The 15,789-nt window shown below is 37.8% G+C and overlaps 2 protein-coding genes across 2 annotated transcripts in view; one reads left to right on the top strand and one right to left on the bottom strand.

Annotated features, from left to right (window-relative positions):
* The window catches only part of FMN2 (formin 2), a 172,989-nt gene extending 163,458 nt beyond the window's left edge, over window positions 1-9,531 (top strand). The window contains 2 exon segments of the mRNA XM_063306373.1: window positions 6,621-6,702; window positions 7,553-9,531. Of these exon segments, the coding sequence (XP_063162443.1) occupies window positions 6,621-6,702; window positions 7,553-7,579 (109 nt within the window). The 3' untranslated portion in view covers window positions 7,580-9,531.
* A 2,521-nt stretch (window positions 9,532-12,052) lies between these two features.
* The window catches only part of GREM2 (gremlin 2, DAN family BMP antagonist), a 31,540-nt gene continuing 27,803 nt past the window's right edge, over window positions 12,053-15,789 (bottom strand). The window contains exon 3 of the mRNA XM_063306360.1: window positions 12,053-14,837. Within this exon, the coding sequence (XP_063162430.1) occupies window positions 14,324-14,837 (514 nt within the window). The 3' untranslated portion in view covers window positions 12,053-14,323. The remainder of the gene's footprint in view (window positions 14,838-15,789) is intronic.

Below are 15,789 nucleotides of genomic sequence, written 5' to 3'. Positions count from 1 at the left end.
TACACTAGAGTAAGTTTAATTTTTTTAAAGCTGAAGATAAAAAGTCTGAAAATCACTAATTTTTCCAAATTATGCTGTAGATCCCTAAATTTGTGACAACTTAAATGCAAATCCCACTTAATCACATTTCACCAAGTCTATCATAGATTGAATTAAAAGTATCTGAATGTTTTCCAGTATCAGAAAGCACCATGATGTATCTGGGACTTGCCTTGCTATAAAAGTTGCCCACTCCTGCAAGAATAACAGTTAAGCTGGCACCTGGTGTGTCATGTTGTACTTCTAGATGAAAGCGTAGATTCCTGGCCAATACGTCTCCACAGCTCATTGATCTCCCTCTGAAGAAAGGCTGGTATGTCTCCCTACAGATTACTCAGCAGGATGATTTAAAGCTTGCTGTTGAACGATTTAAAGTCTGGCATTGTACTGCATAGGAAGGAGCATGCCGGTAAGCTGTCACTGCTTCTTCCAAAGAAGGGCATTAAATCTTGTAGCACGAGGCATGTCCTCTCAAAGTAAATTACCCACCAAAGAGAAGCCAGTGAATTTGACTTGGGAACAAGACACCTGGAGACATGGGAATTCTCATTTCTGGGGGGACCAGAAGGCAGAAAGTTTGGGGGCATGGAACATTTCCCCCATATACTTTGGGTTTTACCTACAAAATCAGGAGTGGCTAAAGTTCTTAAGGCTGATAGCTGGGCATATAACTGTGGGTATTTTCTTCCACATCAGTTGTTTCCATCCCATTCTATGCACATGCTTGTTTTGCTCAATATCCCTCCACAGATTACAATTTTCTATGACATGCCCATTTCTTCATTCTGGATCCTGATTCCTAGAGATTCACATACCCTTCCTTGAGGTCCCACCAATAATGGTTGCTGCTAACTCAATAGCCAAATTATCTTAGTATGTGGTAGATGTCATCTGACCTCCCAGCACTTCGCATTAATTTAAAAGCAGCTCTGCTCCCTCTGAACAAGATTGCAGCTCTAGGGTCTGGGGAGGTGGTTAAATCATGCCTGTTTGCCAGTTTAAATTCTTCTCACCCAAGTTGCTGCATTTAATTGAAAATAAAACAATTTGGTTGTGGTTAGTTGTAGTGAAGGAAATACTTGATAAAAAATATTGTCTGCTGCAGATCTGTTGGAATACAGCCTGGATCAGTCTTTAAGGTATAAATGCAAGTAACACGGTTTGTGGATTCCAGTTTAAAAGCAGATTTTCAATACCCATTGAAAAATGGAAATCTCTGTACTATAAATCTTGAGAAATCAATACAGAATGCTTTATCCCTTCATTTTAAAAAGCAAATAAAAATTAAACTGGCACTGGGTTTTAAAGCCTCAGTGGTTAGGGACTTTGTTTTCTTTTTCCAGAAAGTACTGAATTAGTAAGCAGTTAAATACCATGCTAGGGTCCTGGAAATAAAGGAAATAAGTGTGTGTGTGTGTGTGTGTGTGTGTGTGTGAGTGAAAGAATGGGAGCTATTCCTTAAAGTCCCCCAAGAGTCTCGTTGTTCTACACCTTCAGCTCCCAAGCGCACAAACATTCCAGGCTTGCCAGTCTGTTTAAATTAGTCATGTATGACTAGACTCAGGCAAAGTGTAAAGGTATCTGTTCCAAGCCTACTTGGAGCCAGTCGGAAATGAATCTGTCTTCCAGAGATACTTCTTCAGACAAAATTATTAATGCTTAGTTGCTTGGGAAGTGCCTTCCTTTCTGACTGGGTTGAAGGATGGGAGAAATTCTCCCATGATAAGCCCATGGTCAGCTGGGTGTTTTGTAGAGAAAAGAGATTAAATGGTTCTGCAAGGAAGTCTGGTTTCTTTTCCCTGTTTCTATCTTGCTCATCTTGCAAGCTGTTTTTGGGCTTAATCATAGCAAGCATTTTGTATACATTTGCCTGACAATAAATAAGAAGGATGGAGAGGTAAAAATGCTGAGGAAAAAACGTAAAAGTAAAGAAATCCAGCAACTTCATTATGATGGAAACAAGAGTTCCCTTTGTTCAGGTTAACCCTCTGCTATCTATCTGCATTTTATTCAAGTCAGAATTTGAAAATGTTGTGAATAAAGTGCTTTGTAACCAGCTTCAAATGTTGAAAAATATTCTTAAGTAATAGGCATGGGTTCTGTATACATCTGTGTCTACATGCATACACTGGTGCACACAAATGGAGTATGCATGTAGGCGCATGTCATGTCATTCTCTGATTACTCCATTTGAATGTATGAAAAGTACTCTATCTGAGTGTACCTTTAAGTCAAAGTGCTTTATATTCAATTCACTTCTTCATTTTCACCCCAGCTTTTGAGTAACAGAAACTCTCCTGCACTGGGGTTTATTTTCAAGCTGAGAGGGATAGCTAGTTCTAAATGCCTTCCCTTGATCATGCAATGTTGCATGAAAGAGAAGTCTGCCACACTAGGGAAAGGTTTGTTCATAGTTAAAGGTATGAAATAGAATCCCAGATTTCAGACTTTTATCAAAGCATGGGTGCATATGCTCTACAGAGATGCCCTTTGAGGTATGATGCTACACATTCTGATATTGACAGTTCCAGTTATTTTCCAGATAAACACTGTAGAATTCACCTCTGCTCATCACCAATTTTCTGTCATTTAATGCATTATCCACCATGACCTCAAGATCTTTCCTGACCTAGTCGCTACTAGCTCAGATCCCTGTTACATGTTACAGTAATTTTGCTTCAGTGTGCATCACCTTACAGAACTGTACTTGCCACTGTTTCCTTCAATCCTACAACATTTAGGTCTTGCACAAATCCCTGCATGCCACTTACCATTAATTCCTGGCATGTCTTCCTTTTGCTCAGTTCCACAAGTAATTCTCTTAGAATGTAGCCATATAAGACATCTAGAAATGTTGTCCCTTTCTCAAATGCATGTACTGAGTTCATGTGAGGACAATAGAACCCACCGCTCTGATTACTTTCGGTCTAGGAAGCAATAGCACAGTCTCCTGCATTCAATTACTTCTGTAATCTGGTGTCACCCACAGTGATTCTGAAGTGGAACCTATCCCTTCATGAAGTTTCGAGTTTAACTCAAAGCTGTCTTTGATGCATGGAACAGTGCCCTTCCCTCTGCCCAGTGGTCTATTTGATTTATATCCATATGTAGCTTATTCTGGGGGTTCCCTTGATTCCAATAGTCTTCTGTTTTTTCTATGTTTTTCTTTTACAACCAGCATGTCCAGTTGTTCATCTTGAAGTAGAGATTCCTGTATGGGGAAAACCCTCCCTCCCTCCCTGCCTCCATCTAATAAACCATGAAATTTTTGGATTGGCTAACATGTCCAATTGCACATTCATTCATTCTACTTATGCCAAATTTGACCAGAAATATTTTTCACTTAGATGCCCCCAGGATGATTCACTCTGAATCAGATGCTTCCCATCTCCTCTTGGTTTTTCCCCATGGGTCAGTTTAATTGCTCTCCATGTTTTTTATATTAAGCATCAACAGTCTGGCTTTATTTTGGCTTAAGAGATGCTTTCCCTGCTTGTACACAATTGGATTGTCCCAAAATATTCTCGTAATGCCTAGCCAGCCCAAACCCAAAATCCTATCCTCCCTATAGAACGATTACATTTTCCACTTGGAACACCTAGCATTTCAGAGGAAGTCAACTAGGAAGTTCTGGAGTTTACTTTCTTATCTACCATTCTGAGTTTAACATCAGGATGAAAATTATTAGTGCATTCTCCTTAATCAGTTACAGTTTATGCCTCCATTCCAAAGCACACGTCACATATAAAAGAAAGCAATATTAAAACATTGATTGCATTACTTGTGTCAGGGCCAGCCCAGGAATGATGAAGAGTCAGTCCATTCAAACTCCAGTTCTTTATTTGCTCACACCATACAGACAGAATCTTGCCAGACTAAAGCCACTCTATTTTCTAAGGGGAAATAACCTGGAAGAGCTCTAGGGCAAGGCTATTCTGAACCTCTTCGTTTTCCCACCATCACTCCCTGGACTGTGCCTCCACTTGTCTCCTCCAACTCCTTGGAATGTGCTCCCTCCTTCCTGAGAACTAGTAGCACCAGCAACTTGTGACTTTAAAAAACTCCAGATTAGAGATTATTTCATATCACTATCACTATCGCTAATGTTTGCCATTAGTAATAAAGTAGCCACAGCCTTTCTGATATCATCCCCAGATAACCTCTTAAAAATTGGAAGGCTAAGTTGCATTTAGACCCTGCTCAATCTTGTTTTTAGGGAACATTTCCTTCTTCCTGTGTGTGATGGCTTCCTTCCCAAAACTATCATATTCCATAAAAGCAGAAGTATTGCCATCTTGGGAGTGGGATGTCTCTACTACAACCCTGAAGGCCTCTGGCAATACTCTTTTATGCCTCTGTTAGCTTTTGCAGATCACCCTCCCTTGGCTTTAGATGAACAAACATGATCCCTGTTGATGTTGCTATGGCTAAGAGGTTTCATCAACTAGGTCTCCTAAAACTTGCATCTTCTGCAAGCTTTAATATCCCTGGCTAGTTTTCCCCAGCCATTGCCGCAGCCAATACAGATTAGGGTTTAAAAAACAAGGAGGAATGTGGTTTAACTACTGGGTTGTACTGTGGTGAAAGCAAACACAATCAAAATATGCTCAGTTTATTGAAGTTTTGTTTGCATCCATGCCACAGGCATCTTGTTTGGTACTGAGGAAACCATCATCTAAGTTATCTCATATAACACAGCCTATAATGATCATTTTCATTAATTTTATTGTTTGTGGCTTTGGACTCTGTCAGCATTTTAGTCTGAGGGAAAACAGTCTTGCAAATAAATGCTTTTATTCAGATAGCCCATTTTACTGACACCATCTGCTCTGAAGAGAAATCAGGGAAATAACTTCTCTTGCTGCATTTTTAGTAGTTTCTTTGTGTATGTGTTGGATTGGGCTGCAGATTTTTCCATCTAAACTAGTCTCAGACAGCTTCCAGAAATGCTAGCATCTAGCCATACTGTCTCCTGAAATGCTCAGTCTACAACTCCTAACAAATTGCCTACATATCTGAAGGAATGAGCTTATAAGTCAAAATCGCTGTATGAGAAGAATGGTAAGACTTTGCCAGAGCAAGACCCTCCCTTTCATGAGAACATTAAATTTCAGGCAGGAAACCTAGCAAGGAGATTCTGGAGAGTTTATGATGATAAATAGCCTCATTCAAGAGTTGGGAGTTTACACCTCAATGGTTGGCATAAGAGTCTGTAGAGGCTCTTTTAAAAATAAACCAAAATCAACGATTTGGTTTGTCACATACAGTTTTCTAGCCCTCAGTTTTCTAGAAATGCTATGCTTGAAAATGTAGTGGGAACAAGGAAAAAAAAAGAACAAGTAGAAAAATATGAAATCACCAGCATAAGCGTTATATATTTGGTTTTCTACCTAGAAACCAAAATGATTCAAGGGTCAGTACATATTCAGGGAGTTTTTATAGAGACATACAGACACACTCATACACACACATACACATACACATACAGTGAGAGATCTGTTTGTGGTTGTGATATAATGAATTTGTTGGATTTAGGACCAGGAAAACAGACCTTCAAGTCCACTAATGGCGACAATGACTTAGGGTCACTCACTGTCTCTCCCTACCTATGTGGTAGTGGTTGTAGGAAAAATTGGAGGAGGGTTTAAGGAGGGTTTAACTTAGGGACAGTTTAAGTTCCTGGAGGAAAGCGGGATATAAATCTAATAAGTAAATAGCTCAGCAGGAGATCAGTAGATTGCACTGTTGCTCTCCAATTTTCTAAAAGGCTAAAGCATACAGTTAATCCTCCACTTATGACCACAATTGGGACTGGAATTTCCATTGTTAAGTCATTGTGGTCCTAAGTTGACTCACCACATGACCAGACCCGATTTTACGACCATTTTTTGATGATTGTTAAGCAAATCACCATGGTCGTTAAGCGGATCCAGCTTCCCCAATGGATGCTTTTTGCCAGAAACAGACAAGAAAGGTCACAAATCGCAATCACATGACTGCAGGACACTGCAACCAGTCGTAAATGCAAGCTGGCTGCCAAGCTCCCAAATTGCAATCATGAGACTGCAGGGGTGGTACAACAGCCGTAAGTGTGACTACAGGTCATAAAGCACTTTTTCCAAGGCCATCGTAACTTTGAACTCTCATTAAACAAATGGTCATAAGTCAAGGACTACTTACTTGTTTGGGACCATTGCTAGATTCTTCTTGAGCTGACTTCCTAATGAAGACATAGTTGGCAAATTATTACAGTATTACTTATTTAAATAATGGAAATTATATATTGCCCTACAGTTAATTAAATATCCCAATCTGAAATCTACAGTTTTCAACAAGCATTTTCAGGATAGCAATCTTTCTATCAGCAGTAATTCCAAGACTATTCATCTTACAGTAGTATAGAACAACTACTGTAAGCATTGTGTTTCTTGGTGCCAGATAGGATTTCCTTGGTAGTATTGGCTAATAATTTATATTTTGCATACTATCTGGATGATTGTATATTGAACTTGTCTTGTCCTACAACAGTCCTGTATTTTGCAAGAATTATTGACTCGATTAATTAATTCAATGTATTGCAGGCTTAAAGAGGCTGAAGAAGTATGTAGACAGAAAAAAGGAAAATCACTTTACAATATAAAACAAAAGCATGATTCTGGAATTGTAAGTATAGTTTGATCTTGCTATCTATAATTAAATGTTTAACTAATATGTTGAATGTGAATGCAAGATCTTAAAATAAAACTAACCTGATTACTAGATTTAGACAATGATGATGGTGATAGACTATAGAAATGGTGAAAGCACCAAGTAGCTCTAAACGATATGTTGTAGTCATTTAACCATAATGCAAGATAAGTGGATTGTTTTAAGCATCTGAAGATTACATCTTGGGAAAACTCAACTTCCTATCTAAATGGTCGGATTTAACTGAATTTTGATCTTTGAGTTATAGTAAGTGGAAAAATCGTTCCCCATGGTTGTTTGTCTTGTTTTTGGCTATTTGGCTATTTCCACAAGTGTCTGAATTTCTCTTTAAGCACATTGTATGAAAACCTATTTGTAATTTGAAATATGCGCAAGTCTCTCCAGTAATTATAAATCCAGTTTATAATTTCATTTGATAAACTAAAATGTATAACAGCAAAGCTTACTGTGTGGGATTTCCCTGGTAGTTACTTTGTTAGCCATCCATTCTCCAGCACACACTTACTAAAGATGTGGGTCCTACCCATTTCAACGTACAGGGTTTTTTAATGTTTTTCATGGGGAGATCAATATTTCAAGTGTGTTCCATGCATGCATAGGAGACTTTTGATCCTACAAGGTAACAAAGTTATTTTTCAGGAAGCAGGGTTAGACTAATACTGTATATATCATAGTCACTGAACAGGCGCAGGATTACGGAAATGATGGGATAAGCTTTGGATGACATAACAGGTTTCTCAGTGTTTATGAATATGCTATGAAATACTAACTCTCTTTTTGCTCACTCTTTGTCTCCATTTTTCAGAAAGCAAAGATAAGTATGAAAATATGAGAGAAGAAAGACCTATGTCTTTGTACACTGGCTCAATAAATTGAACATGCCTTGGGAGGTAGGGGAAAGGAAATATTATCATTCAGCCCATTTGTTTTCTCAACTTTCTTGCATTTTGTTTCCTGTTTACACTGACTACTATGAGCATTCATTGATAAACAGATTTGCAGGATGGAATGCCCAGCAATGGAAGCTATTTGAAATCTGTCTCTTACGTGCACCCCGTACTTCCTTTTCCATCCAAACATTATTTTACAGTGTATATGGTAGAATACTAATAAAGACTAAAGTAGTCTGTGTAAGCAGCAGTATTTCAGTGTGCCCTAAACATATTGAAAACTTTATAAACATCTAACTTCATGTAGATGTTACACTTCCATTCCTGCAGAAAAAAATTTTTTTTTTCCAAAGCAAATACATTACATTACTGCATTTACATTAGGGAGAATGTTACTTCTCAAGAACTGTTTGTATCCATTTCCTATCGACCTTGTAAATGTATTCTGAATTGGTAAAAGTGTTTCTTTTACACTCTAAGCCATGGTCTCCAAAGTTACATCATTGCCTATTGACTAAATATGCCCTAAATATGATATTCAACCCAGCTATTTTTATAGTTGACAAAGTTGATCATGATTTGCTGATATTAAGGAATGGAACCAAAACAAAAGGGGAAAAAAACCAATTATAGCTAAGCACAGGACTCACTTGGTAGATACCACACGATCTCGGGTATTTCAGTATGTTATATACATCGAAAAAACTCTTTGCTTGCAGAGTAACGGGCAACTTGTAGACTGTCTATCAAACTCTTGAATCAAATTTAAAAAACTGAAGATCTTTCCCTTTTCTTATCATTCTAAATTATGAAGGATTATATTAAGAAACTTGGTTTTTCTGGTGATAAAGCAAAGATTATTATTTCTGTCTGATCTTACATTTCATTAAGTACTTGTACTACAGAAAGTACAGCAGCTACAATTGTTTTGCACCACTTCCGTCTCAACTGCTAAAAACAATTTAATGATTGGGCAGATCTAGTTTACAACATTTCCTCCGCACTTTCTAAGAGCAACTTTTAAAGAGATCTAAAAAGCCAAAAGTAGGGAAAAGATGTATATATCTCAATGCCTCTTAGCATGGAAGGTGCTAGAGTGATGCAATTTCTAAGTTTTGAAATATTTATTTTTCTCCATGTAACCCGCTATATGATACCTGGTTGTCCAGAGATTAAGATATGGCTCCAGGAATCATAAGGGCTGCATAAAATACGACCTCAGGAATTGAATTTTTAAAATACCAATCACTAAAAAATATATATTTTTTCCTCCACTGGGAAATTATTTCCTGTTACATAATCAGCCTGAAACTCTATCATGTTTCAGGATAGTCCCAGAACTGCATTATACTATCCAGTAGCATCAGGAATAAGATTATTTCTTTGGGAAAAGGAAAAGAGAAGATTGTTACAAGAGACCTATCAAAAGCAATTAAAGAAGTAAAACATATTTTAATAGCACTGATTAAAATTCATGTTTGTATTTATGTAATTTATAGTCTTTTGCTGTTCCTGCATTTTTTCATTTAAATGCATTTAGAAACATTGAAGCATGTTTTGTAGATTTCCTGTTCCCTTCAGTATCTACTGTGTGTCTATTGTCATTCTAAACTGAATAATGCTACATTTAACAAAGATCACTATGTGCAATATTGTATTTAGTGTTTCTATTCCAATTTTTTTTAGAATGTTAATTTATATGAAAAATAAAAGAAATAATGAGATCAATGTTGTACTGTGGATCAAGTACTTTTAGAGGTTCTTGTTGCTCTGAGATGATTAACAATCACTCTGACTGCAAAACAATGGTTTTTATTTTAAACAAAAAATTAAAATCCCTGTTCTGAAAAACTTGCAATATAAACTAAAGTGTCAGAGAAAGAGAGCCAACATCAAGGGAAGAACCAAAAGAGATACAGAGAACCAGAACAGAGATACACCAATCTTAGGCAAGCCTTAGGCAGACCAGTTTGCCATATTATACTCAACCTATTCAGACCTGAACCAGGGGAAGATTCCTCTATGCCTCTTACTCTGGATTACTCAGACCATGCCTCATTTCTCTCAGCCATATTCCACTCAGGAAATGGATCCTGCTCTGGATTACTGATACTTACTTAATCCCATCTCCTAGACTGAAAGCTGGTACAGAGAATCTTGCACAACTTGGGGTAATAGAATGCCTGGAGCAGTGTTGTCATTGTTGGTTTCCAGTCAAATGTAAGAATCACATCCATTTTGGCTTTAGTCCCACTCACTACTGAAATATGGATGCCAGTAAGATTTAACTAAAGTAATGTGAACTTTGCCAGAAAATAGGAACCCCATTTCTAACCTCTAAACAAGCATTACAGTGCAAAACATCATCTTCTGCTTTTGTTGATTGGTTGTAAGTGATGTGTGACATGGCTTATTTTTAAAAAGTGGCATCAGACAACATTCATCTGCCCTTTCTTCAAATGAATACAATCCATCCTTTGGTTGTTAGTTGGTTTCTACTGAATTTGAAGACTAACTGTATCATGTTTCTTTCTTACCTCACCACAGCAATGTATACTGCTAGGAAGAGAAGCCCAGAACAATGGGGGGAAAGTTAATTAAAGATGGTTTTATTGTCACTAGTTTGGGATGTGTAATTTATATTCCTATCTTTGCAAATAACTGTTAGTCACCAGTTCTTATTCCCAATCATTACTGTCTACTGAAAATTCAAAAGTTGGATATAGTAAGAACATCTTACAATAGAATACTGGCAATACAATTGAAGGTCTACCCAAGACAAGAATCTGACTTACCTTTGCATTGAATATTATCTGTGAACAATATGTCAATTTGTAGCTGACAGATTAATCTATCTGCCACCAGATGGCAGACTAATGTCTTAAAAGTACGAGAAGCTTTGAATTAGCAAGAGAATAAATAGTTGATCAGTCTATAAGCTTTATATAGTACTGAATAGCATTACAGCCAGTAGTTCAGACTTCTCCAGCTTTCTACATACATTTATGCGATTCCCTTAATTCTCATTTCATAGGCCATATTGTCTGGAAACCATAGAAGCTGCTGCTGTAGCTGGAAAGTGTCAGGTTGGAGAAGGTAGCAGTAGCAATTCCTTTATAATTCCATGAAACACTGTTGACTATAAATTCAAAAGAAGTAGTGACTACAAAGAAGAATACTGTGAATACAGGGGATTTGTAGTGGTTTAAGAACATAAAGTGGTTTAGATTTAGGTTTAACCAAATTAGGCTTCAATCCTTGCACTCAATGAGCATAAGTTAGTTATGACCAGGGCTGTGTGTAGACAGTCCAGCTCTTGCAGGCCAGGTTGAGTGAAGAGCTCATGAGCCCCAACACTAGGCCAAGGTGCTAATCTCTGGCCTTGTCTACAGCCATGGCTACCACTGGCAATAACCTGTTAGATCTCAAGAATAAGGCTAATTCAGTTCCTCACTGAGCAAGATCCAGCAACTCTGCCAAGCTGGAGCAGCAGCAGCCAGAAGGAACCAGTTGTTGACATTAGGATGGGTTGTTGCCTAATTTGGATGATGACTCTTATATCTAAGGTGAATCACTCTGATTTCAATGGATCACTAGAACTAAAATTGGATCCAGTCCAGTGCTGCTTCTACAGAAGAAAAACTTCATGCCTATACCTTCATGAGTTCAAGAGTTGCTAGCAAGACTCTTTTTTGTGGAGCTGAAAATTATTGATTTGCTGAATTAGACCACTCTTCTGTTACTGATATTGGTAGAATATCCTTGTTCATATCTTTTGGACATGTTTAATTTTGACCCCAAAACAGAAATGTGTTCTGATGCTTACCTGTTGATTGTTCTATGTCATGTTTAGGATAATATTGCTTTGACACTTAGTCCTACATGTTTCATTAAAAAAAAAATAGAAAGTTGCAGTGATGAACATAGTTGGGATGCTAGAAAGAAGAGAGAAAATTCAGTAGCCCATTTTTTTTTAGTACAGTTGGAATGGAAGAATTCCGTCATCTGTTCTCTTAACATAATACCTTCAAATGAAAACAGCCCCAGCTTCTTACCAAAAGAGAACAGTAATGTTAACTAAATGTTATGTTTGTGTTATGTTGAAGATTGTGTACTTACAAATACTCCTTTAGAGTAGTAAAGGTAAAGGTTTCCCTTGACATTAAGTCCAGTCGTATCTGACTCTAGGGGGCGGTGCTCATCTCCGTTTCAAAGCCAAAGAGCCGGCGTTTGTCCGTAGACACTTCCATGGTCATGTGGCCGGCATGACTACACGGAACGCCGTTACCTGCCCGCCGAAGCGGTACCTATTAATCTACTCACATTTGCATGTTTTCGAACTGCTAGGTTGGCAGGAGTGCTTTGGAGTAAAACAATCATAATACCCTTCAATTCACTTTCAGCCATTCCAATACATCAATAAACCCAGTTTATTGTAAGAATTGAGGTTATATATATTATACATATACATAAGTTGCATTGGCAAGGGACCTTTAATTCTTGACATACTGTTCAACTACAGTCATATCTTTGGGGTTGATGGAAGTTGACATGCAGTAAAGCTGGAGGGTCACAAGTTCTCTGTCAACAATATAATAGAAAATTGGAACTAATGTATTACATTCACATTTTCCATACATAAAATATCAGGGTGATAGCTTTTACTGGTTATCTTCAGCTATGCATATGCTGCTTTTATCTGAAATATTCCATAGTGGCTCTATGATATTTTAATTATTTCATATTTAAATTAAGTAGATGAAGGAAAGTCCCTAACAAAGGTTAAATTTAAATTCTACGAATATATACATGAAACAAATATACATGAATTCCATATATCTCTAGAGTATCTTTATTCTATAATTTAACAATAATACACCTAAAAATAATTACGTTATATTTATAAGATTTATTCCACTTTGTTTTCATTTATAAAACAAAATTTAAATAGTATGAACTATTACAACATCAACTCAACTCTTATAAACCAAACCAAAAGGCATTCCCCTATTGTAGTACATCTGGTTTTGTTTGTGACAGGCTGATAAAGAGCTCTCTCTGAATAGTCATCCTACATTATTGCTTGGACAGTTTTTTACCAAGCCCTAACAAAAGGAACCAAATATTATGTTCTCTTTCTTCAAGCAGCAGCAGTCCCGGGCAACAAGCCTGTACATAAAAATACAGCTGTCCTAACTAGTTCTTCCCTAAATATTAGCTTTGATAGAAACCATAAGTTATGGTCATTAAAACCACCAAAGCAAGCCTCAGCCTTCTTTATTGTACTTTTCTAAGCATGATATTGTTATTGTGTAACATGGAGAGATTGAACTCTAAGACCCACAGACCTACCCAATTCCCTCTCCCTATGCCAATCCCCATAAACCGACTGGCGAGCCTAGTGGAGATCTGCCACTCAAAACCTCTCAAAATAACCTGTCCAGCATAATAGAGAACTGTGCCATTGAACCCTTGAGGTGGTATCAACTTGCAGCTTTAAGAAAACAATTGTTTAACCCTTCCTGATCATGTCAGAGGAAACTAGTAGCAAAACACTGCTTTGAACATTTGATTACTCTGGCTATACCTGTCACAAATGCACAACTCCAAGCCATGCAATGGGTCACCATCAGTGTTACCCAGAAATTTTCAAAGGAATCTAAATGGAACATGCAAAAACCGAACATGCAGCCTTGTATTATTGGGTTTATCAAGTCCCTTCATACATTAAATTTTATCCTACATAGATGCAAATTGTATACAGGAAACAGGAGTTAAAGATAAAATACATTATTTTGCTTGCTTTGTGCTACTGTGTTTAGTAAGTCAAACACAATATTGTTTTCCTTCACAAATGTAGTCATTCATTATAGATGAGGATAAATGCATGAGAATGACTCTACGGAAGGAAGGTTAAATCAACGGAAATTTAACACTAGCAAAATCCTGTCTGTTGTATGGGATAATGTGGCCCCATATTTAAGATTTATCTCAACTCTTCAAATACTTCAAATACTCACCAATTATACATGCTTATGTTTACATTAAAAAAGTTTAACAATTTGCAGTAACATGACAAGTGAGACATTGCTGTAGAATTCTGTGCTTGAGACAATTTAGCTGAAAACGGGTATAAATCCGCTTCAGTCTCTTCATTGGAAAGTGCAAGCTGATATATCCATGGAAGATAAGGCTGCTTAAAAGGCACATAAGTCTTATCAATCAGGCCAGACAGATCACTGCTTCCCTTTGCTGTTCCTAACTGTATCCATCTCAAGGAAGACAGGATTAAGCAGTCAGAAATGAAGCAAAATGTTAACCGAGACTGAGATAGGAAAATGATGAATACTTCATCGGCCATTATTCATCCAAAAGCGTGAAGTGAAAGCCAAAAGGATTTCCACACAGTGGAAGGAAGAGTTAATTATTGGATTTATATCACTGGCCACCAAAATGTTCACTCACATTTGACAATGGCTCCTCACTTAGTGGCAAGCCCAGGGGTGAAACAGCTGTTTTGGTAATAAGGATGGCATTCTTTGATCAGCTCGTAGCAGCCTTTATTTCCAGTAGGCAAACAAAGCAAAGGACATCGCTCTAAAAATGCTCCAAAAATGAGTCAAGGAAAAACAGTCAGCCAGTTTCATACCTGAAGAGAGGGTTTAGGCAGAGTCAGCTGCCAGCCCTCACTTTTGTTGCTTGCCTGAACTGCTCAGGTTCACAGACATACATCGGCATTGCTTGACTTTCTGGATCTTCTTAATTCGAAAAGGAGGGTCCAGTTCAGGGCACTCGAGCTCCACTGTGAAGGAGGTGACCTTCTGAGGTTTGCAAAAGGCACATGACTGGAAAGATTCTTCCTCCTTTTTTACATGGCGGGGGATATAGAAGGAGTTGCACTGGCCATAGCAGAAGCGGTTGATAATTGTGCGGCTGACGCACCTCTCCTCACTGACCGTCTGCCGTAAGGGTTGAGTTTTGCACCAGTCGCTTTTCAGGTACTTCCTCTCTGTAACCACCAAGGCCTCCTGGCTGGAGGCCAGCACTTCTCTGTTGAGGTGCAGCCGCCGCTCCGAGTTATTACTTCTGCTGCCCTTGTAAGGGGAAGGGATGGCTCCCACAGGGCGGTTTTTCCTGGGCTCTATCACTTGAACCAGAGCGGACATGAGAAACAACGATAAAGCAAGTTTCCAGATCATCCTGCAATAAGATAACCAAACCAGGATAGAAGTTATACCTCTAGAAAACAGTCAAGACATCATTTCAAAATGCATCATTCTAGGCATTCTAATTCTGTGGATCCAATCTTATTCTGGAGTCAAAGATCTTTTAGGGAGAGTTGGGAAAACAATTCAGGAAGAAACAAATTAATGTTGAGAATGGGCTACATCAGACATAGGTAAAAGATAAAAATGGAAGGACAGAACAATATACCTTTAGGACTTAAAAAAATGACTTCACTAACAGTGTCATTAACAAATCTTTGGGAGGGCTCATATTTTATCTGCTTTGGAGGACTCCTGCTTCAATCCAGACATCTCCCAAATCAGTCCAGTTCAGTTCTGGAATTAGAATTTTGAAAATATCCACTGCACATTCATCATTATAATAAATGATCCTGGCAGTATAAACTTCCAGTTAAACCAACATTATGACAAACTTTCCCATAAAATATCACAAATATAAGAAAATACAGATATAATGTATAGTTATCCTATAAGAGATTGTAATCAGCAAGTCTCCACCCCTTTCCTATCCCCAATGGTTAAACAGAGCTGATTATGGCTAATAGTAAAAGAAGGAATGGGAGAGTAAGGGGAATGGCCTATGAAATTGTTTATAAATTGATAAAATCTTTTTAAAAGGGTTCAGGTATTACCATATCCATGCCCTTTTCTTGGCAACATTACAGAAGAGATTTGCCCCTGCCTTTTTCTAGATTGTTTTTTGATTTCCTGATGTCCCCATGTGATTTCCCATCCAAATACTGTATTAAGTTGGCCCACAAAAGGGCAACCATCTGTTAAGATGATAAAATGCAGACACTATGATTTGTTTTTATCCTGGAGGCAAACAACAGGATTCAATTCCATAAAGGTGCTTTGGAGCAGGGGGAGGACATGAACATAGCACCCATCTGAAACTCTTTAAA

This window comes from Candoia aspera, chromosome 1, assembly GCF_035149785.1.
Source record: "Candoia aspera isolate rCanAsp1 chromosome 1, rCanAsp1.hap2, whole genome shotgun sequence".
NCBI classification, from domain to species: Eukaryota; Metazoa; Chordata; class Lepidosauria; order Squamata; family Boidae; genus Candoia; species Candoia aspera.
This window is presented reverse-complemented; position numbering and strand designations above follow the sequence as displayed.